Raw genomic sequence first — 25,325 nt, 5'->3', positions numbered from 1 at the left:
CAACAAATTTTGCAGAATAATGTAGAGCCCAGTGTGAGAAAGCTGGGTCTCCCTCAGAGGTCATGGGTCTTCCAGCAGGACAATGACCCAAAACACACTTCAAAAAGCACTAGAAAATGGTTTGAGAGAAAGCACTGGAGACTTCTAAGGTGGCCAGCAATTAGTCCAGACCTGAATCCCATAGAACACCTGTGGAGAGATCTAAAAATGGCAGTTTGGAGAAGGCACCCTTCAAATATCAGGGACCTGGAGCAGTTTGCCAAAGAAGAATGGTCTAAAATTCCAGCAGAGCATTGTAAGAAACTCATTGATGGTTACCGGAAGAGGTTGGTCGCAGTTATTTTGGCTAAAGGTTGTGCAACCAATTATTAGGCTGAGGGTGCCAATACTTTTGTCTGGCCCATTTTTGGAGTTTTGTGTGAAATGATCAATGTTTTGCTTTTTGCTTCATTCTCTTTTGTGTTTTTTCATTTACGACAAATAAAATTAGGATAATAATATCAAATAATTTGTGTTTGCAATCATTTTCAGGAAGAAAATGAGTATTATTTGACAGAATTGCAGGAGTGTCAATACTTTTGACCATGACTGTATGTCACGATTCACACTGTGACCGTCACCCCTACGTCACGGATTGGGATGACTTTAGGCCAACAGATGGCTATCACATCTGCAGGGGGCTTATCTTAGTTATCCCTCCACTGCTAACAATGTGATGAAAAAACACACACAAGGTTATTGACCTCTTAGATTACAGCAGGGGCTTATTTTAGTTATCCCACTGCTCTTCAATATAACACAAACTGCAGGGATTTATGTATATCCTGCTTTACAGTTCCGCTTGAACTTGCAGCTCTCTGGCACCCCCTTACCCTCAGGTCAGATTAGGTACTGCACCTAGGGTGATTAGTCACCAGAAAGGCTGCCTGCTATGTACTGGCTATTGGGCACGCTGCAGCGAGGTGATATAACTACTCCCACTCAGGCAGGAACAATAATTATCAACGCCGCCGTTGCTACAACGACTCCCAAAGGCACAGCACATGGTATGCTGCCACCAGCTTCGATTAAACGGGTCCGAAGATAACCCAAAACAGTAGCGTAATTCCCTTCAGAAGACTTAGGGTCTGTTTTAGAGCAGGAAGAACGAAAACTAGTAATTTAAATATTTTACTCCGAAAGATTAAGGCAGTGTTTACAAAGGTATATAAAGATGTTACAATATGAGACAATTGAAAAATATGTACAAGGGCAATTATAAAAATAACAGGGATTAAATAAGAAAGGTAAAACTCACATGTTCTTAGTTCATTTCAGGCAAAACCATGCTGGTAGGCGGAACCCCAAATGTCCCAGTGCATCAGGAGGTCTGGATAGGAACAGCTCCTCCGGTAAGACTTATAGCTCAGCTTGGTGACATCACTACAAGGGGTTGGTTTACCCAGACCCTCCCCTCTCATCAGATTTACCAAATTTAACACAAAGTTTGATAATGCTCGTATCTCCGCTCCAGAACATGTCAGAATCCCAGCACACCCCTCATTCATCTCCTTTTACCATTGGCTTTCTATTGGTACTAAATTTGGGCTTGTTGGGATGCCCGATTCCGGAGAAATCCGTATTTTTTACCTGTTGGAATTAGAGGCTCATGCTTACAGTGGGTGATAGATCCACCGATGGAGGTTAGCAATATATACTTATTATTTTTCTAGCCCAAATCGGTGGCCTAATATCTTACTATAACAGAACAAAGAACCGCATGTCTTTGAGAAGGATATCAGACCACTTTCAGCTGGAGGGAGATTTGTGCCGCTACAAGCGCAATAAACCTTCCTGGCTTGGGGGCAGGGCAGAGCATTGAGAAGAAAAGCTTCCCACACATAGAAGCAAAGAGAGAAGGGGGGGTTTTAGCCCACAGCAAAGCTACAAAATCATATTACATTTCATACAATATCGTGACAAAGATGTGACTAGGAGATGGCCAATAGGACACTGGATTCACATCTCAGATTCTTACAAAACAATAATTATGAGTCATTGTACACTTTCACCATAGATGGCGCCAGAACACAGCAAACGAGAAATGCATTGCATCTAAAATGGAGTTGACTAGAAATAGAGAATTACAGCTCACAAACGCAGGGGATAACATAGAGGAGCAGTTAGAGCGTGAGCTGCAGTGTACAGAAGCTACTCACAATTAGTGTTGAGCATTCCGATACCGCAAGTATCGGGTATCGGACAATATTTGCGGTATCGGAATTCCGATACAAAGTTCCTATATTTTTGCGATATCGGGAATCGGGATCGGGATGAATATTCATGTGTAAAATAAAGAATAAAAAAAAAAAATATGGATATACTCACCCTAGGACGCGCCCTGGTTGTAACCGCTGCAACCGGCAGCCTCCGTTCCTAAGAATGAGCGAGTGAAGGACCTACAATGACGTCGCGGCTTGTGATTGGTCACGTGGGCGGTCACATGTTCGGTCACGCGACCAATCACAAACTGCGATGTCATCGAAGGTCCTTCACCCTGCATTCTTAGGAACGGAGGCTGCCGGTTACACCGCTAAGGTTCAGGGTCCGCCGGAGGGGTGAGTATATCCATATTTTTTTATTTTTATTCTTTATTTTTTACATGAATATGGATCCCAGGGCCTGAAGGAGAGTTTCCTCTCCTTCAGACCCTGGGAACCATTCCAGGATCACTTCCGATATTTGTGTCCCATTGACTTGTATTGGTATCGGGTATCGGTATCGGCGATATCCGATATTTTTCGGATATCGGCCGATACAATCCGATACCGATACTTTCAAATATCGGAAGGTATCGCTCAACACTACTCACAATGCAGGATTGCTTAAAGAGAAGGACACACTCTCGACTGGGTCACTACACCTGCACTTTAAATAGTGTGTTTTTTTTTAATAATGTACAAGTAACAAATCAGGATCATTGTATTTTTTATGTTAAAGTGTTTAGACTCTAATTGTTGATGGGTGTTTTATGTTTTTTAGGAGGAGGTACCCAGCATTTAGTACACATTCCTAGCAAATTTAGTTATGTCATGACATAACTGCAGAAAAGTAATGGCTACAAAACAGGTAGTGTCAGTCTGTTATGAGCCTCAGTACTCAAAAGTGAAAATGGTAACATATCTTTTTTTCTCACATAGCAGCATGGAAAACGTAAAAATTTAACCTCCAAAATTCTTTAAACCCTTAAGCCCCAAGGGTGGTTTGCACGTTAATGGCAGGGCCAATTTTTACAATTCTGACCACTGGCCATTTACGAGGTTACTACTCTGGAATGCTTCAACGGATCCTGATAATTCAGACATTGTTTTCTCGTGAAATATTGTACTTCACGATTGTGGTAAAATTTATTTGATATTACCTGCGTTTATTTGTGAAAAAATCTGAAATTTGGTGAACAATTTTGAAAATTTCGCAATTTTCCAACTTTGAATTTTTCATGCCCTTATACCACAGAGACATGTCACACAAATTACTTAATAAGTAACATTTCCCACATGTCTACTTTACATCAGCACAATTTTGGAACCAACATTTTTTTTTTGTTAGGGAGTTATAAGGGTTACAAGTTGACCAGCAATTTCTCATTTTTACAACACCATTTTTTTTGGGACCACATCATATTTGAAGTCATTTTGAGGGGTCTATATGATAGAAAATAACCAAATGTGACACCATTCTAAAAACTGCACCCCTCAAGGTGCTCAACTGCATTCAAGAAGTTTGGGCGCATCACAGAGCTCGGAATGGAAGGAGCGCCATTTGACTTTTTAATGCAAAATTGACAGGAATTGAGATCGGATGCCATGTTGCGTTTGGAGAGCCCCTGATGTGCCTAAACATTGAAATCCCCAACAAGTGACACTATTTTGGAAAGCAGACCCCCTAAGGAACTTATCTAGATGTGTTGTGAGAGCTTTGAACCCTCAAGTGTTTCACTACAGTTTATAATACAGAGCCGTTAAAATAAAAATTCTCTTTTTTCAACAAAAATTATTTTTTATCCCCAGTTTTGTATTTTCCCAAGGGTAACGGGAGAAATTGGACCCAAACGTTGTTGTCCAATTTTTCTTGAGTACGCTGATACCCCATATGTGGGGGGGGGACCACCGTTTGGGCGCATGGCAGAGCTCAGAAGGGAAGGAGCGCCGTTTGGAATGCAGACTTAGATGGAATAGTCTGCAGGCGTCACATTGCATTTGCAGAGCCCCTAATGTACCTAAACAGTAGAAACCCCCCACAAGTGACCCCCATATTGGAAACTAGACCCCCAAGGAACTTAACTAGATGTGTCATGAGGACTTTTAACCCCCAAGTGTTTCACTACAGTTTATAACGCAGAGCCGTGAAAATAAAAAATCATTTTTTCCCACAAAAATGTTTTTTATCCCCCCAAATTTTTATTTTCCCAAGGGTAACAAGAGAAACTGGACTCCAAAAGTTGTTGTCAAATTTGTCCTGAGTATGCTGATACCCCATATGTTGGGGTAAACCCCTGATTGGGCACACGGGAGAGCTCACAAGGAGCACTGTTTTGCTTTTTCAACGCAGAACTGGCTGGAATTGAGATCAGACGTCATGTCGTGTTCGGAGAGCCCTGATGTGCCTAAAGAGTGGAAACCCACAATTCTAACTGAAACCCTAGCCCAAACACACCCCTAATCCCAACCACACCTCTAACCCCAACACACCCCTAACCCTAATCCCAACCCTAACCACACTCCTAACTCCAAAACACCCTAACCCTAATCCCAACCATAACCCTAACCCCACCCCTAACCCTGACACACCCCTAACCCTAATCCCAACTGTAAATGTTATCCAAACCCTAACATTAGCCCCAACCCTAACTGTAGCCCTAACCCTAACTTTAGCCCCTGCCCTAACCCTAACTTTAGCCCCAGCCCTAACCCTAACTTTAGCCCCAACCCTAACTGTAGCCCTAACCCTAACCCTAACCCTAGCCCTAACCCTAGCCCTTACCTTAACCCTAACCCTAATGGGAAAATGGAAATAAATACATTTTTTTATTTTATTATTTTTCCCTAACTAAGGGGGTGATGAAGGGGGATTTGATTTACTATTTATAGCAGGTATTTTAGCTGATTTTTATGACTGGCAGCTGTTACACACTAAAAGACGCTGTTTATTGCAAAAAATAGTTTTTGCGTCTCCACATTTTGAGAGCTATAATTTTTCCATATTTTGGCTTATAGAGTCATGTGAGGTCTTGTTTTTTGAAGGACGAGTAGACGATTTTATTGGTATCATATTCGAGCACGTGACAATTTTTGATCGCTTTTTATTCCGATTTTTGAGAGGCAGAATGACCAAAAACCAGTTATTTATACCATTCCACGTTTGGTAAAATTGATAAAGCAGTTGTATTCTTTGGGTCAGAACAATTACAGTGATACCTCATTTATATCATTTATGTTTTGGCGCTTTTATACGATAAAAACTATTTTATAGAAAAAATAATTTTTTTTGCATCGCTTTATTCTGAGGACTGTAACTTTTTTATTTTTTCACTGATGATGCTGTATAGCACCTCGTTTTCTGCGGGACAAGATGACGTTTTCAGCGGTACCATGGCTATTTATATCTGTCTTTTTGATCGCTTGTTATTCCACTTTTTGTTCGGCGGTATGATAATAAAGCATTGTTTTTTGCCTCGGTTTTTTTTTTACGGTGTTCACTGAAGGGGTTAACTAGTGGGACAGTGTTATAGGTGGGGTCGTTACAGACATGGCGCTATTAAATATGTGTACTTTTATTGTTTTTTTATTTAGATAAAGAAATGTATTTATGGGAACAATATATTTTATTTAGGAATTTTTTTATTTTTATTTTATATTTTTACACATCTATATATATTTTTTTTACTTTATAACGTTGTTCCAGGGGGGAATATCACACTATAGGGTCAGATCGCTGATCTGACACTGTGCACAGCACTGTGTCAGATCAGCGATCTGAGAAGCAGGGCTGCAGGCTTACCAGCGCTTGCTCTGAGCAGGCGCTTGTAAGCCACCTCCCTGCAGGACCCGGAAGTAGCCCCGTGGCCATTTTGGATCCGGGGCCTGCAGGGAGGAGACGCTCAGTACAAGGTGAGCACATCATCTTGTACCGAGGGTCTCAGGGAAGCACGCAGGGAGTCCCTTCCCTGCGCGATGCTTCCCTATGCCCCGGGATCGCTGCGATCATGTTTGATTGCAGTGCTTCGGGGGTTAACGTGCCAGGAGTGGTCCGTGCCGGATGTCAGCTGCGATAGTCAGCTGACACCCTGCCGCGATCGGCCGCGCTCCCCCGTGAGCGCGGCCGATTGCATATGATGTACTACCCGGTCACTGGGAATTAAGTCCCAGGTCACCTCGACGGGATAGTACGTCATATGGGATTAAGGGGTTAAAATATGTTTTTAAGATAAGAACTTGATTGGAATAATAGGTCAAACTTGAAGACACCACTTCTAAAAATCTGGGTGAGGATATCTATGCAAATAAGATTTAGGCGAGACTTTGGAATTGCGACTTGTGTAAAATTCATACATAGTTTTGCCAACTCACTGATGTGAGTTATGTCAGCTATTCAGGCACGTCACAAAAATTAAGACAAAGTGGAATAGAAAAAATCCATCAATCATAATAACCCCCTACACCTTTTAGCCTGTTTTCACTTTCATGACCAGGCCAAATTTTTCAATTCTGACCATTGCCACTATATGACATAACAACTCTGAACGCTTCAACGCATCCCAGTTATTGTGAGATTGTTTTTTCGTGACGTATTGTACTTCATGGTAGTTGTAAAATTTGTTCAATATGACTTGTGTTTATTTGTGAAAATATCTGAAATTTGGCCAACATTTTGAAATGTTAGCAATTTTCAAACTTTTAATTATTACGCACCACAAAGCTGTGTCACACAAAATAGATAATAAATAACATTTCCCTTATGTCTGCTTTATATCTGCATCATTTTTTAGTTAGGGTTAAAAAAGGTTAAAAGTTAATAAGCAATTTCTAATTTTTCCAACAAAATTTACAAAACTTTTTTAATGGACCACATCACATTTGAAGTGACTTTGAGAGGCCTATATGACAGAAAATATCCAAAAGTGATACCATTCTAAAAACTGCACCCCTCAAGGTGCTCAAATCCACATTTAAGAAGTTTAACCCTTCAGGTGCTTCACTGGAATTAAAGCAATGTGGAAAGAAGTTTACTTTTCTTCACAAATTATTGTTAATTTAGCCCCATTTTTTTATTTTCCAAGGTAACAGGAAAAAATTAACCCCAAAATGTGTTGTGCAATTTCTCCTGAGTACGCACTGATATTACATGTGTAGGGTAAAACTACTGTTTAGGTGCATGGTAGGGGTCAGAAGGGAAGAAGTAACATTTTGGAACGCAGACTATCATTAAATGGTCTGCGGGCGTCATGTTTGGAAAGCCCCTGATGTGCCTAAACAGTGGAAACCCCCCCCATTTTGTGGAAATCACTCCACAATTTACTCCATTTTGGAAACTAGACCCCTCAAGGAATTTATATAGATATATGGTGAGAAACCTTGAACTCACAGGTGCTTCACAGAATTTTACAATGTTTAATAGTAAAAATGAAAAAAAAAATGTTCCCACAAAAATTTTGTTTTAGCCCCAATTTTTTTTCCATTTTCACAAGGATAGCAAGAGAAAATGGACCTCGGAATTTGTTGTGCAATTTCACCTGAGTACCCTGACACCCCAAATGTGGTAAAAAATTACTTTTAAAGCACAGTGCATAGCTCAAAAGGAAAGAAGCATTATATTAGAGTTGAGATTTTGCTGGAATGGTTTGAGAGTGCCATGTCACATTAGCAGAGCCCTTGAGGTGCTATAACAGCAGAAACCCCTCTTAAGTGACTACATCTTACAACTACATCACCCAATAAATTAATCCAGGGGTGGAGTGATAATGTTGACACCACATGTGGACTCCCATAATTTATACCATTGGGCGATGAAGAAAGAATAATTACATTTTAATCACTAAAATGTTGTTTTAGCCTCAAGTTTTTAATTTTTATAAGCACTAATAGGAAAAAATTGACTTTTCAGTGTATTGTGCAATTTCTTTGCAGTGCACCAATACCATACATGTAATTGGGAACTACTTTGAGGCACACTGCAAAGCTCAGAAGTGAAGGAGCGCCATATTATAGTGCAGATTTTATTGTTATGGCTTGTGGGTGCTATGACCCACTGGAAGGGCTCCTGAGGTGCCAGAACAGCAGAACTCCCCATAAGTAACCCCATTTTACAAAATACACCTCACAATGAACTCATTTAGGGGTGCAGTGATCATTTTGACACCAGAGGTGGGTCACAGAATTTTATAATATTGACCAATAAAGAAAAAATAATACAATTTTTTACCACAAAAAATTGTTTTAGCCATGGATTTTACATTTTCACATGGCAAATGGCTAAAAATTGAATGAAAATTTGTCACACAACGTCTGCTGAACGTATAAATGCCTCGTATGTGGCAGTACAGTACTGCTTAGCCATACGGCAAAACTAGTGAGGGGCGGAGCGCTATTTGTCTCTTGGAGCACAGATTTTCCTAGAATAGCTTGCAGACTCCATATACAGAGCCCTTAAGTGGTAAATGAGCAGAATACCCCTTCAAGTGACCCCACTTTTTAAATAATACCCCTGACCCCACTTTGTGGACTTTTTTTGTGGCTTGATTTGAAGCTTTTGTTGTGAACATTTTACATCGGGGGTTCCCTCAAAATCTCTGAATGATGTGATTCAGATGAAACGCCTCGACAGATCCATTCACTATAATGAGGCAGCAGAGTTACTCTGGACTTTGCCTGGCCTCAGTTCAGTGTTGTCCTTCTTCTCAGAAGTACACAAAACTGTGGTGGAAAGCGCTTTTATGCACGCTTGAAAAGACAGACACTACTGGATCATAGGCCAGACGGCACCCACAGTGACTCCATCTGCCTCCTTACAGGGAATCTTCCACAGGGGATTCCATCTGAATCACCTACAGTATTTCAGAGATTTACATGGAAAACCTGGTATAAGCGCTTGGTGTAGAACACAAGATAAAAATGAGCCTTACTGCAATCTGTGGGATGCAGAATTAACAAATCAAAAGCAGGTGAAGAAAGGCTTTTATTTTTTACACAATTCTTGGTCCAGTATAAGTGATTGGATGACTTTATTCTTCGGATCATTGCGATTAGAGAGATACCAGATTTATATTGGCTTTTTATGTTTGCTGTCACACTAAGATGATTTTTTTTGCAAGAAAAAGTCTTTGCATCATTATATTTGAGAACTATAATTTTTCTATATTTTGGCTGACAGTCATGTTAAAGCTTGTTTTTTGCGGGAAAAGTTGACGCTTTTATTGGTACTATTTTCAGTCACATAAGGTTTTTTGAGAGGCAGAATGAACATAAATCAGCAATTCAGGAACTGTTTTTGGGGATTTTTATGCCGTTCCACGTGTGGTAAAATTGATAAGGTAGCCTAATTCTTCGGGTCAGTACGATTATAGCGATGCCACATTTACATAATTTTTAAAATGTTTTAACACTTTTACACAGTAAAAAGTTATATGATTGCTTTTTGCAGGACAAGATTACATCTTTAGCGATACCATTTTTATTTACATTCGTCTTTTTAATCTCATTTTATTCCACTTTTTGTTCAGCGTTATTTTGAAAAAGCATAGTTTTTTCCTCATTTTTTTCTTTTTTGTGGTGTTCACTGAAGAGGTTAACTAGTGTGATAGTTTTACACTGACTATTGCTGACAGACCAAGAAGCCATTGCTTGGTTTACAGCTGCCAAATTAACCTGTCACTAGTTGGTGATATGACCACTGTGGCATCTGGGTTCAGAAGGTCACAGCTCTTAATTGATCCCAGGTCCTTCTTGGAGCCTGTTTGATTATTACTAGTGATGAGTGAGTATACTTGTTGCTCGGGTTTTCCCCGAGCACGCACGGGTGGTCATCGAGTATTTGTGACTGCTCGGAGATTTTGTTTTTGTTGACACAGCATGATTTACTTCTGCTAGCCAGCCTGAGTACATGTGGGGGTTGCCTGGTTGCTAGGGAATCCCCACATGTATCAAGCTGTCTAGTAGTAGCAAATCATTCAGCTGTGGTGATGAAAATTAAATTTCCGAGCACTCACAAATACTCAGCCACCACCCGAGCAACAAGTATACTCACTCATCAGTAATTATTACCTTGAATTGGAGTGGATTCACTGTCATTCAGTGCTGAAGGGGTTAAGGACACTTTCCCTTCTGGCTGTGAACTTGTAGCTTTATAACTCTCCTGATTGGGACAACTCACTTCCACTATATAAACCCACTGCTAGCTTCATTCTTTGTCAGTTATAGATCCTCTATAATGACCTCTTTGAAGGAGCCTGTCTCTGGATAAGCTGCAGTGTATGTTCTTGTTGCAGCAGCGAAGTTTCCTGTTGGAGAAGCTGAGGAGTGCTATTTATTGTGTCTTTGCCCACCTGTTTTTCTTAACTTCCTCATGTTGTCTTATTGTAGTAGTGGGACTAATGTCTCCCTTAGGCACATGAACGCCCACGGGGAAAAAGGACCCATCTACAGAGTGCAGGGATCTGACTCAGGTTATGTTAACAGGTGACTAGTGATGAGCGAACATGCTCAGATAAGGTCTTATCCGATTATGCTTTGGGGCTAACCGAGTGTTTTCGGCGTGCTCAAAAAATATGTTTCAGTCCCCACGACTGCATATCTTGCGGCTGTTCGACAGCCGCAACACATGCAATGATTGCCTAACAAACAGGCAATCCCTTCAAATGTTGTGGATGCTGAACAGCTGCGAGACATGCAGCTGCAGGAACTCAAATATATTTTTCTAGCACACCGTAGACACTCGGATAACACCCAAGCATGCTCTGATAAGACATTATCCAAGCACGTTCGCTCATCACTAGAGGTGACCCCCTCTCCCTTCTCCCTATCGCCAGGGCCTTCCTTGTACATCTTCCTTAGTGTTCTTCCCGTGTTTGCGTAGCACTCTGGGCATCCTTTTGCCCCCAGCGTGACACAACCATTGACATCCTGCAATAGAGTCATGGGTGGCACGATGGAATGAAAGAGGGGGCCACTTCCTTTTCACAACAGTCCAGATGCCATAGTCAATATCTCAAGGCATAAATAGCCTGTATTGGTGCTGGAATCAACCATGGCTGTTGCTGTGGGAGCTTGGCTACCAGTTTAACCAAGCTTCTGCATTGATCATGCTGGACACAGTTCCTGTGCCTGATCAATCACCAGAGTGAACCACTACATCTATTTGTGGTATCACCTTCCCAATTAGGACATACAGGTGCTTCTCGCAAAATTAGAATATGATCAAAAAGTTAATTTATTTCAGTTCTTTAATACAAAAATGAAACTCATATATTATATAGAGTCATTACAAACAGAGTGATCTATTTCAAGTGTTTATTTCTGTTAATGTTGGTGATAATGGCTTACAGACAATGAAAACCCCAAAGTCATTATCTCAGTAAATTGGAATACTTAACAAAAAAACCTGCAAAGGCTTCCTAAGCGATTAAAAAGATCCCTTAGTCTATTTTAGTAGGCTCCACAATCATGGGGAAGACTGCTGACTTGACAGATGTCTAGGGTAAGCCACAAAAGGTCATTGCTAAAGAAGCTGGCTGTTCACAGAGTGCTGTATCCAAGCATATTAATGGAAAGTTGAGTGGAAGATAAAAGTGTGGAAAAAGGTGCAGTAGCAACTGGAATAACTGCAACCTTGAAAGGATTGTTAATTCAAGGACATTCAAAAATTTGGGGGAGATTCACAGGGAGTGGACAGCTGCTAGAGCCATTGCTTCAAGAGCCACCACACACAGACGTATCCAGGACATGGGCTACATTCCTTGTGTCAAGCCACTCATGACCAATAGAGAACTCCAGAGGCGTCTTACCTGGGCCAAAGAGAAAAAAAACTGGACTGTTGCTCAGTAGTCCAAGGTATCATTTTCAGATGAAAGTACATTTTGCATTTCATTTGGAAATCAAGGTCCCAGAGCCTGGAGAAAGAGTGGTGAGGCACACAATTCAAGCTGCTTGAGGTCTAGTGTGAAGTTTCCACAATCAGTGATGGTTTGGGGAGCCATAATAATAATATATAATAATAATTTTTATTTATATAGCGCCAACATATTCCGCAGCGCTTTACAAATTATAGAGGGGACTTGCACAGACAATAGACATTACAGCATAACAGGAATACAGTTCAAAACAGATACCAGGAGGAATGAGGGCCCTGCTCGCAAGCTTACAAACTATGAGGAAAAGGGGAGACACGAGAGGTGGATGGTAACAAATGCTATAGTTATTCGGACCAGCCATAGTGTAAGGCTCGGGTGTTCATGTAAAGCTGCATGAACCAGTTAACTGCCTAAGTATGTAACAGTACAGACACAGAGGGCTATTAACTGCATAAAGTGAATGAGAACAATTTTTTTTTTTTAAAATAGGGATCCTTACATTAATGCATTGAGGCGGTAAGCCAGTCTGAACAAATGAGTTTTTAGGGCACGCTTAAAACTGTGGGGATTGGGGATTAATCGCATTAACCATGCCATGTCATCTTCTAGTGAAGGTCCACTGTGTTTTATCCAGATCAAAGTTAACGCAGCCGTCTGCCAGGAAATATTAGAGCACTTCATGCTTCCCTCTGCCGACAAGCTTTTTGGAGATGGAAATTTGATTCTCCAGCAAGACTTGGCACCTACCCACACTGCCAAAAGTAACAATACCTGGTTTAAAAACAACAGTATCACTGTGCTTAAATGGCAAGAAAACTCATTTGACCTTAACCCTATAGAGAATCTATGGGGTATGGGGAAGATGAGGGACACCAGACCCAACAATGTAGACGAGCTGAAGGCTGCTATCAAAGCAACCCAGGCTTCCATAAACCACAGCAGTGCCACAGTCTGAATATGCCACACCGCAAGCATGCAGTAACTGATGCAAAAAGAGCCCTGACCAAGTATTGAGTGCATTTACTGAACATACATCTCAGTAGGCCAAAATTTTGGATTTTAAAATAATTTTTCAGGCTGTTGTCAAAGTATTCTAATTTTCTGAGATAATGACTTTTGAGTTTTCATTGGCTGTAAGCCATAATCATAAACATTAACATAAATAAACACTTGAAATACATCACTCTGTCTGTAATATGTCTATATAAATCATGTGTTTCGCTTTTTGTATTGAAGAACTGAAATAAATTAACTTTTTGATGATAATCTAATTTTGTGAGAAGCATCTGTACATCCTGTATTGGGAAATTGTTTATAATGTGTGCACTTTGGAATGTAAAATCTGTTAACGGATCCACTTTAAGTACTTATTACCTACAAGAGATTCCATACTTACAAACCATCAAAATAGATCTAATTCTAAAAGAAACACTACTGTACCAGGGGTGTATCCTGAGTAGTTAGGAAGGAGGCCACTGTTAGTTCGGTATATTAGTTTTCCTTGTCTTTTCTGTAGATAAGCATTTGTATCAGTTATCTTTGTAAGAGCATTTTTTTCTGACAAATCTTCCTTGAAGATTTTTTTCATCTTTTTGTTTCTGTAAGAAGGAAATCCGGACATTTCACCTGTCTTTGCAAAACAAAAAAACAAAACATATGCATGACTGATACTGTGATAATAAGAAAAAAAAGATATTGTCTGAGTTTATGCTCTAAAATTGTAATCGTATATTAAAGTGTAAGAATTCTTCCAAATTTTAAAGTACACTCCAGTCAAAAGAAATCAAAGGTTTCTTATGTGGTCAGTTATGTAATTCCATGTGTCTGTCTATTTCTAGTTGTTTTTCTTGCTGCTTCTATCTCTACATATTACATAGTTGCATAGAAATATGCTGAATCAGGCACTATAGAGCAATTTTTCCTACCTAGTTAATGGAGATCTATGTGTCACTCATTGTCACGGGGATATTGAGACAGTGAGGAGCTAGAGGATCACATTGTTTGGTTTCACATACTCCTGAACTGTTTAGAAGTACTTCACCATCTTATTAAACAGTGTAGATTTTTTTCCTTGCTGGCAATGCAAGAATTAATCTGTTCAGTTGAAGCTCCTGTGGCTTTCCTACCTGGATTGTCTCAGTTGTTCATTGTTAACCACTCCCCTCAGCTATATATGCTTGCCTCTGGTACTTAGGAATTGCCAGTGCTAGCTCTTACTGCCTGGTTTGGAATTGGTGGTGTAGTTCGTGGTTGGAGTTGACGTTTGGATATTTGTTCAGGAGATTGTTGCTTGGAGTTTTGTTTATGTTCCTTTAACTCCCCTATGTTCCACTTTGTTGTTTATTAAGTGTATTTTGTATGATTGTTACTTTCATTTATTCATGTCCATCTTCTCTTGTTTGTTTGGTTAGTGAAATCTTATACACATCGGCTTCCCACCTCCCCTAAAATATTGATGTGGGGTCCCCCTTATTTATAATAATTAGCAAAGGCTAAGCAGATAGCTAATGGCTGATATTAATAGACTGAGAAGGGGCCTTGGATATTGGCCCCATCCCAGAATAATAACACCAGCTCTCAGCCACCCCAGAAATGGTGCATTCATTAGCTATCAAATCTGGAGCTTAGCCTCAGCTATTCCTGCTTGCCCTGGTGCGTTGGCTCTTCCTGCTTGTAATAGAACATAGCAGTCTATTAAATATCAGCTCACAGCTGTCTGAATACCTTTCAATGGTTATTAAAAAGGGGTGATCACCAAAAAATGACAAGGCGTCCCCTGTATTTTTAATAATGAACAGAGGCTAAGCAGACAGCTGCAAGATGATATTATAGGCTGGAAAGGGGCTATGTATATTTGGCCCCCTTCCAAACTAACACTAGTCCTCAGCCACCCCAGAAATGACGCAACCATTAGATGTGCCAATTCTGACTCTTAGACTGGGCTCTTTCGCTTGCCCTGGTTTATTGGCAAGTGGGGTAATGGCTTTGGGGTTGATATCAGCTATGTAATGTCTGCTGACATCAAGTCCAGACGTTAGTAATGGAGAAGTGTCTATAAGATACCCCCATTATCTGCTTTACCATGGCTGGTTATCAAAAATGGGGGGACACCATGCTGTCTTTTTACATTTATTTATTCAGCTTTGATAAATTGGTGAACGAGGGAGTGTGGGGGTATCTTTATTCAAATAAAGTATTTGGCTATGTGCACATGTCAGGATTTTTTCCTGACGAAATCCTGAGAATTCTGCCAGAAATCCGCGTGCTTTTTTCGCGCGGATTTTGCGCGTTTTTGACGCATTTTTTGCGCGGATTTTTTGCGTTTTTTTTCCGGACACTTCAACTTGATGGGAAATCTGCAAAAAATCCGCAAAAATAATGAACATGTCCGGATTTTTAGCGGTATGCGGTTTTTTTGCGGAAAAAAATGCAAGCATATGCACAAAAAATGCGGAATGTATTCTAAATGATAGGATGCACAATGTTTGCATTTTTTAGCGAATTTATAGAATTTTTATTGCGAAATTCCACAAAAAAAAAAAAACGCTAAAAATCCAGATGTGTGCACATATCCTTTATGTGTGTTTTTTAACTATTCACTTACTGGGTTAGTAATGGGGGTTTCTGATAGAAGCCGCCCCATTAATCTCTGGAATCTATGTCAGTTGTCATTTCGCAGCTGACATAAATCCTGTAATTCAGGACCATGGCTCGTGGGTGGTTAGGGGGATGTTTCCCCTTTGTCTCAAAGGTTTGGGGGATGGAACGCTGAATACTTCCATGGGATGGTGTGGAGATGCTCTGTGACACTGCTGGTGGTACTATCACATTACCTGGAGTCCCCCTTATTTTTAACACCCAGCTGAGAGAAAGCAGACAGCTGAGCGCTGGTGAAGAGGCAACAAACATGGAGCTTTGGAAGGCTTTTAATATTAGCTCACAGCTGTCTGTGTAGCTTTTCCTGGTTAGTAGAAACCCTATTCTTTATTACCAGAAAAGTATAAGAAGACAGCTGCAGGCTGATATCAATAAGCTGGGAAGGGGCCATGGATATTGGTCCTCTCTCAGACTAATAACACCAGCACTAAGCTGCCCCAGAAATAGTGCATCCATTAGATGCACCAGTTCTGATGCTTAGCGTCGGATCTTCCTGCTTGTCCTGGTGCATTAAAAAGCAAATGAACGGGTTTGCAGTTGATATCAGCTTTGTAATGTCCGATTATATCAAGTCCAGGAGTTAGTAATGGAGCGGTATCTATAATACACCTCCAATAATAACCACGTAGTCAAAAGTCCTCAATCTTCTTTTACCCATTTATTAACTTTAAAAAATGAAATAATACAAAGGGGTGCGCCTTATTCCATCCCATGTCACATGATGATCCCTGAGTCTGATACATCCCAATGCAGTGCTGAGCGGTGACATCAGTAATGATAGACACCTCTCCATTGTTGGGCTTGATGTCATTGCACATTGCACAGCAGACATCAATCCTAAATATTACCCAGCTTGCCAATGCACCAGGTCAAGTGGGAAGATCCAGGCAAAGAGCCATAATTGGTGCATCTAATGGATGCACCTTTTCTGGAGTGGCTGTGAGCTGCTATATTTAGGCTGGGAGGGCCAAATATCCATGGATCTTCACATCCTGAGCACACCAGCCCTCAGCTGTCTGGTCTACTTTGGCTGGTTATAAAAAAAAATAGGGGAACTCTATGCAGTTTTTCTTTATTTGTTTAAATAATAAAAAAAAGTTGTTGGGGACTCTTTTTTTTGATAACCAGCCAAGATAAACTAGCCAGCCAGCAGCTATCTGTTTTACCTGTGCATGTTATCAAAAATTGAGAGGACCCCACATCTTTTTTTTCTTCTACATATTGTGCCTGCCAATAGAGCCAGAAAGGTTTGTTGATTGCGCTACAGCCTTTCAACAAACTTTGTTTGGGCTTCCGAACCTGAACAGTAACATGGACTTCCAGGGGAAGTCCTTGTTCAGGGTCTGTGCATGGACGCTAGGTATGGACTCCAAACTTTACTGTTCAGGTTCATCCATGCCTAGATAACATCATCAAAGATCCTTTAGCTCACCAGAATTTAGCAGAATACAGGATGACATTGAAAAGTAAAGATGGTTTCTGGTGACAAACAGATAAAAGAAATACAGTGAGTGCTTAACAATCAAGTGGTGCATCCTGCAATGTAGGAAATTCTGCTTCTTGTGACAGTATGTTTGCAAAATTTAGGCCCATTGTTACTGGTAGCACCCATTGATGTTGCTAGTTCATTGTACTCTACCAGTTTTACTTTTTCATAAGTTGAAGAATTTATTTAAAATCACAAATGTAAAATTTCAAGTTAAAGGCGATAAACACATTGCCTGTGTACATGCCACCAGAGAAGTTTAATGGATAATAATAATAATAATAATAATAATAATAAATGTGTTCTCCAGTCTTCCCGAAATCAGCAAGTTTGAACAATTTTCAACTCAAGTATGTGGCCAGTATTGTTTCTAAGTCACTGACATTTTAACAACTTTGCATAAAACAACAAGGCATAATGCCCAGAAATATTATACAGACCAGTGGCATACTGCCCCTGAGTCGGGGGGCTAATGCCACTGCCAACATTGAGCCTTCCCACCCATCATTGCATGTTCAACTGTATCAGCATCATGGATGCCATGATAGGGAAGGAGGGGAGGGAGATGCAAAGGAGGGTTGAAGAGAAAGGGCATTAAAGGAAACAACCAGACGTAAGTTGTTCATTCAACCCTTCGAGTTGAGCAAATTCTAAGTGGTCCCTCTTTTACCCATTTATTAACTTTAAAACATAAAATAATACAAAGGGGTCCGCCATGAATTCATCCCATTTCCCACGACGATCCACGACTATGCTACATCCGGATGCAGTGCTGAGCGGTGACATCAGTAATGATAGAGATGAACGAACCCAAACAGTAATGTTCAGTGTCCGTACCAAACACCTACTGTTTGAGCACGGACACCGAACACAGACTTCATCAGAAAGTCTGTGTCACTGTTCGGGTTCGGCTGCCCTTACACCAGGTGTTTGTCACTCTGTCATGTGCATGACAGCATGGCAAACACTGCTTCTGATCGGCAGTGAAACCATCCCCGTCAGTCAGAGAGCCGCGGTTACCGTTCAGCTGTGATGGGAAGTATAAAGTTTACCTCCGGTCACTGGTGTCAGCTGATGGCACAACTGCTCCCATCATCCGACACCTGCTGCTGCTATTAACAGCGAGAGCAGGAGCAGCGGATGGGAGTATTCATCTCTAACTGTGCTAGCGGAGATGTCACTGAGGTCACAGAAATTCAGCCCAGCTGGGAACGGAGCCTCAGTGACCGGAGGTAACCTGTATGATGTCACTGCCAGTCACTGAGGCTGTGCTTGCAGCAGTTCAGTCACCACTGGTTCTCAGTCTGGACGGTCACATTTTGGCACCGTCCAGGTTGAAAACTGTTTTTTCCCCAGACATGGATTACGGCGTGGGACAGAACGACTGAGAGGTGAGGGATATTGTTGATGTTTTTTTATTTAGTTTTATTACAGGAGAACGAGGGCTTCGGTGGAATTAGGAGTTAGGTGAGTATAACTGTGTTTGTTATTTTTAAATTTGAAAGGAAAACTGTGATTTGTTTTATTTCTAATAAAGGTCTTTATTCTGGCTGTGTCTTTTTTTTACATTACAACTGTAGGATTAGTAATGGATTGGTGTCTTACAGATGCCTCTCCATTACTAAGCCATGGACTTGATGTCACCTGACAATACAAAGTTGACATCAACCCTACAAATATGAACCCCACATGCCACCACTACAGGGCAAGTAGGAAGAGTCCGACAAAGCGCCAGAATTGGTGCATCTAATAGATGTGCCTGTTCTGGGCAGCTGCAGGCTGTTATTTTTATGCTGGGGGGGAAATATCCATGGCCCCTTACCAGCCTGAGAATACCAGCATCCAGCTGTCTGCTTTAGCAAGGCTGGCTGTCAAAAATGGGGGGATCCCACGTCATTTTTTAAAATTATTTAAATAATTAAAAATTACATCGTGGGAACCCCTCTATTCTTGATAACTAACCTCACTGAAGCTGACAGCTGAGGGTTGCAGCCTCCAGCTATGAGTTTTGCCTGGCTGGCAAACGAAAATAAAGGGGAACCCTCATCATGTTTTTTTTTAAATTTATTTACAGCACAGGAGCGGCTGATGAATACTCCCTTCTGCTGCTCCTGCTCTCGCTGTTATTAGCGGCAGCAGGTGTCTAATGATGGGTGCAGTTGTCCCATCAGCTGACACCAGTGACCGGAGGTAAACTTTACACCTCTGATCACAGCTTAGCGCTCATGCTGTCTTTTGACAGCATGGGAACCACAGCTCTCTGGCTGGTGGGGATAATTTCACCACCGATCAGAAGCTGTGTTTGACGTGCTGTCATGCACATGACAGCACAACAAATACTAGATGTTCAGGCCCCCCCATTCAAGTGAATGGGGTTCGAGTCCGGGTACTGTTCTGGTACCTAAACCCAAACTTTTTGCAACTGTTTGACCAAACCGAACATCCAGGTATCCGCCCATTTCTGAGACACCTCTCCATTGCTAATCCCTGGGCTTGATGTCATTGGACATTGCACAGCTGACATCAACCCTAAAATATTACCCCGTTTGACAATGCATCAGGGCAAGGGGGAAAAGCCAGGCAAAGAACCAGAAATAGCTCATCTAATGGATAGGCCTTTTCTGGGGTGGCTGTAGGCTGCTATCTTTAGGCTGGGAGGACCAAATATCCATAGATCTTCCCAGCCTGAGAATACCAGCCCCAGTTGTCTGCTTTACCTTGGCTGGTTATTATCAACCCTTCAAGTTGAACAGATTCAAAGAGGAAAATTCATTGGCTTTCATTCTGGTCTAGTAGTCGATTCCAATTCCCCTTTCTAAGTGAATGAGAAACCACCTCAATGACTCTTAAGGACACACTCCTCCTATTATTTGAATAATAAATGCAATCTCAGAATCAATTTCTTTGGTGGACCAAATGTACTCTGATATTTCATACTTTTAGATCTATTTGTCTCACTACAGAGGATCATTCATCTAGCATGCATTACAAAGTGTAATATTTATTTTTTCTATCCTGGCAGAAAATCTACAAATAGTGTAATGCATAGTTGTAATTTAAAATATTATAATAATTTTGTTTTATAAGAATAAATGCATATAATATTGCATACCGCGTGAAATAATGCAAGAACAAACCTGTTCAGTTCCTCCATAAGACTTTGACCTCTCCCTTGAAGTACTGCCTCTCAGGGAAGCCCATCTGTTTATTTCAGACGAAGCACACTTTACAGGGGTGCTCAGCTCATACTTTATTTCCTCTATGGCTTTTATTGCAGATGAGGTCTGAGGATTTCCATCATAAGTGTGTTTTCTTTGAGTGAACAGATACCTCCCACTTGATGGATGAAAATATCCTTGAACTGAGAGAGGGAAATACCAAATTATATTATTTCTATTTAGGATGCCTCTGAGTTTTCTGTATTCATGATGTAATACCTTTTTTAACTAAGTAAAAAAAAAAAAAGATAATTGCAGGGTTTGGAACAAAAAGGTCCTGTCATTCGTAAAATATACAAATGTTCACATCACATTTAGGGACTGTCTGGGTTAAGCACCAGGATGACCTTGGGAGTGTGCATCAAAACTTAAAGGGATTTTCCAGTGTCAAAGCTTTTTCTTCAGTATATAAAATAATATACTGAGCTAGTAGTCACCTTCCCTTGATCTAGCATCTGATCTCTGTCGCTGCTCCTAAGATTTACAGGCTGCAGTGCACATCAATACTGCAGTCATTCATTGACCACACCGGCTTGTACTGTCTGTATACTGAGTCTTCTTCATTCGCCTGCACCCGACATAGGTCATATCAGTATGAGAAGTGATTAAAAGGTTTAAATGTTAGCGGTTTTATTGTGAAGATTTTCTAGGTAGCCCTATTGCACATTAGGTTTATTAATGAAAAAACTTCCAAAGTTTGCACTAAGCCCTGAAACAAGAATAATATAAATATCTCAGCACAACTATGATTGCACTGCTTGCACTAGGCCCTGAAACAAGAACAATATAAATATCTCAACACAATTATGATTGCACTGCTTGCACTAAGCCCTGAAACAAGAATAATATGAATATCTCAGCACAACTATGATTGCACTGCTTGCACTAAGCCCTGAAACAAGAACAATATAAATATCTCAACACAACTATGATTGCACTGCTTGCACTAAGCCCTGAAACAAGAACAATATAAATATCTCAACACAATTATGATTGCACTGCTTGCACTAAGCCCTGAAACAAGAATAATATGAATATCTCAGCACAACTATGACTGCACTGCTTGCACTAAGCCCTGAAACAAGAACAATATACATGTCTCAGCACAACTATGATTGCACTGCTTGCACTAAGCCCTGAAACAAGAATAATGTAAATATCTCAACACAATTATGATTGCACTGCTTGGACTAAGCCCTGAAACAAGAATAATATAAATATCTCAACACAATTATGATTGCACTGCTTGCACTAAGCCCTGAAACAAGAACAATATAAATATCTCAGCACAACTATGATTGCACTGCTTGCACTAAGCCCTGAAACAAGAACAATATACATGTCTCAGCACAACTATGATTGCACACCTTGCACTAAGCCCTGAAACAAGAACAATATAAATATCTCAGCACAACTATGATTGCACTGCTTGCACTAAGCACTGAAACAAGAACAATATAACTATCTCAACACAATTATGATTGCACTGCTTGCACTAAGCCCTGAAACAAGAACAATATAAATATCTCAGCACAACTATGATTGCACTGCTTGCACTAAGTGTTGTGAATTCTGTGGCCAAGCTCCCTCCTGTGGTCGTGAGTGGTACTGCGGCTGGTTCTGTCTACAAGCTTCCTTTGGTGGATGAGAGTGGTACTGCGGCTTCTGAGTTTCCTTCCTCAGGTGATGAGGTTAAGTCGTTAGGTGCTGCTCTATTTAACTCCACCTGGTGCTTTGATCCTGGCCTCCAGTCAATGTTCTAGTATTGGTCTTGGTTCCTCCTGGATCGTTCCTGTGGCCTCTCTATCCTGCATAAGCTAAGTTCTGCTTGTGTTATTTTTGTTTGCTATATTTTCTGTCCAGCTTGCTACATTGTTTTTTTCTTGCTTGCTGGAAGCTTTGAGACGCAGAGGGAGCACCTCCGTACCGTTAGTCGGTGCGGAGGGTCTTTTTGCCCCTCTGTGTGGTTGTTTGTAGGTTTTTGTGTTGACTGCAAAGCTATCTTTCCTATCCTCGGTCTATTCAGTAAGTCGGGCCTCACTTTGCTAAATCTATTTCACCTCTGTGTTTGTATTTCATCTTTACTCACAGTCATTATATGTGGGGGGCTGCCTTTTCCTTTGGGGAATTTCTCTGAGGCAAGGTAGGCTATTTTTTCTATCTTCAGGGCTAGTTAGTTTCTCAGGCTGTGCTGAGTTGCATAGGGAGCGTTAGGCGCAATCCACGGCTACCTCTAGTGTGGTGTGTTAGGATTAGGGATTGAGGTCAGCAGAGTTTCCACATCTCAGAGCTTGTCCTATGTTTTTGGTAAATGTCAGGTCACCTTGTGTGCTCTGAACTTCAAGGTCCATTGTGGTTCTGAATTACCTGTTCATAACAGTACTGGAGGCCCAAAGTACTAATGCTTCTCAACAGAGGGAAAAGAGAAGTTCTGAGACCATTTTTTTTCCTTTGCACTGTGATCTGTCTTTCTTTTCCCCTTTACATCAGGGTGGTTCTGAACACAGGTGTGAACATGGATATTCAGGGTCTGTCCTCTTTGATGGATAATCTCACTATAAGAGTACAGAACATTCAAGATTTAGTGGTTCAGAATCCTATGTTAGAACATAAAATTCCTATTCCAGAGTTATTTTCAGGAGATAGAGCTAAGTTTTTGAATTTTAAAAATAATTGTAAACTGTTTCTGGCTTTGAAACCCCGCTCCTCTGGTGACCCAGTTCAACAAGTTAAAATCATTATTTCTTTATTACGTGGCGACCCTCAAGACTGGGCATTTTCCCTTGCGCCAGGAGATCCTGCATTATGTAATATTGATGCGTTTTTTCTGGCGCTCGGATTGCTGTACGACGAACAAAATTCAGTGGATCAGGCAGAGAAAAATTTGCTGGCTCTGTGTCAGGGTCAGGATGAGATAGAGATTTATTGTCAGAAGTTTAGAAAGTGGTCCGTGCTCACTCAATGGAATGAATCTGCGCTGGCAGCTATTTTCAGAAAGGGTCTCTCTGAAGCCCTTAAGGATGTCATGGTGGGATTTCCTATGCCTGCTGGTCTGAATGAGTCTATGTCTTTGGCCATTCAGATCGGTCGACGCTTACGCGAGCGTAAATCTGTGCACCATTTGGCGGTATTATCTGAGCATAAACCTGAGCCTATGCAATGCGATAGGACTTTGACCAGAGCTGAAAGGCAAGAACACAGATGTCAGAATGGGCTGTGTTTCTACTGTGGTGATTCCACTCATGCTATCTCCGATTGTCCTAAGCGCACTAAGCGGTTCGCTAGGTCTTCCACCATTGGTACGGTACAGTCGAAATTTCTTTTGTCCGTTACTTTGATCTGCTCTTTGTCTTCCTATTCTGTCATGGCATTTGTGGATTCAGGCGCTGCCCTGAATTTGATGGACTTGGAGTATGCTAGGCGCTGTGGGTTTGTCTTGGAGCCCTTGCAGTGTCCTATTCCATTGAGAGGAATTGATGCTACGCCTTTGGCAAAGAATAAGCCTCAGTATTGGACCCAGCTGACCATGTGCATGGCTCCTGCGCACCAGGAGGATATTCGCTTTCTGGTGTTGCATAATTTGCATGATGTGGTCGTGTTGGGGTTGCCATGGCTACAAGTCCATAACCCAGTATTAGATTGGAAATCAATGTCTGTGTCCAGCTGGGGTTGTCAGGGGGTACATGGTGATGTTCCATTTCTGTCTATCTCATCATCCACCCCTTCTGAGGTCCCAGAGTTCTTGTCTGATTACCGGGATGTATTTGATGAGCCCAAGTCCAATGCCCTACCTCCGCATAGGGATTGTGATTGTGCTATCGATTTGATTCCTGGTAGTAAGTTTCCTAAGGGTCGACTGTTTAATTTGTCTGTACCTGAGCACGCCGCTATGCGGAGTTACGTGAAGGAGTCTTTGGAGAAGGGTCATATTCGCCCGTCATCGTCACCATTGGGAGCGGGTTTCTTTTTTGTGGTCAAGAAGGATGGTTCGCTGAGACCTTGTATTGATTACCGCCTTCTAAATAAAATTACGGTCAAATTTCAGTACCCCTTGCCGCTGCTGTCTGATTTGTTTGCTCGGATTAAGGGGGCTAGTTGGTTCACCAAGATAGATCTTCGTGGTGCGTATAATCTTGTGCGTATCAAACGGGGTGATGAATGGAAAACAGCATTTAATACGCCCGAAGGCCATTTTGAGTACCTGGTTATGCCATTCGGACTTTCTAATGCTCCATCAGTGTTTCAGTCCTTTATGCATGACATCTTCCGAGAGTACCTGGATAAATTCCTGATTGTATACTTGGATGATATTTTGGTCTTCTCGGATGATTGGGAGTCTCATGTGAAGCAGGTCAGAATGGTGTTCCAGGTCCTGCGTGCTAATTCTTTGTTTGTGAAGGGGTCAAAGTGTCTCTTTGGTGTTCAGAAGATTTCATTTTTGGGGTTCATTTTTTCTCTTCTACTATCGAGATGGACCCTGTTAAAGTTCAGGCTATTTATGATTGGACTCAGCCAACATCTCTGAAGAGTCTGCAGAAGTTCCTGGGCTTTGCTAATTTTTATCGTCGCTTCATCGCTAATTTTTCTAGCATTGCTAAACCATTGACTGATTTGACCAAGAAGGGTGCTGATGTGGTCAATTGGTCTTCTGCTGCTGTGGAAGCTTTTCAGGAGTTGAAGTGTCGTTTTTCTTCTGCCCCTGTGTTGTGCCAGCCAGATGTTTCGCTTCCGTTCCAGGTCGAGGTTGATGCTTCCGAAATTGGTGCAGGGGCTGTTTTGTCGCAGAGAAGTTCTGATTGCTCGGTGATGAAACCATGCACCTTCTTTTCCAGGAAATTTTCGCCTGCTGAGGGAAATTATG

The 25,325-nt window shown here is 41.2% G+C and overlaps 1 protein-coding gene across 2 annotated transcripts in view; it reads right to left on the bottom strand.

Annotated features, from left to right (window-relative positions):
- The window catches only part of LOC138657924 (ciliary microtubule inner protein 2B-like), a 148,951-nt gene that overhangs the window by 29,795 nt on the left and 93,831 nt on the right, over positions 1–25,325 (bottom strand). For both annotated transcript variants that reach the window (XM_069745524.1, XM_069745523.1), the window contains exons 3-4: positions 20,384–20,607; positions 13,544–13,733 (exon numbers count right to left, since the gene is read on the bottom strand). In XM_069745524.1, the coding sequence (XP_069601625.1) occupies positions 13,544–13,733; positions 20,384–20,607 (414 nt within the window). The remainder of the gene's footprint in view (positions 1–13,543; positions 13,734–20,383; positions 20,608–25,325) is intronic.

The sequence above is a fragment of the Ranitomeya imitator genome, chromosome 1 (genome assembly GCF_032444005.1).
Source record: "Ranitomeya imitator isolate aRanImi1 chromosome 1, aRanImi1.pri, whole genome shotgun sequence".
In the NCBI taxonomy this organism is placed as follows: Eukaryota; Metazoa; Chordata; class Amphibia; order Anura; family Dendrobatidae; genus Ranitomeya; species Ranitomeya imitator.
This window is presented reverse-complemented; position numbering and strand designations above follow the sequence as displayed.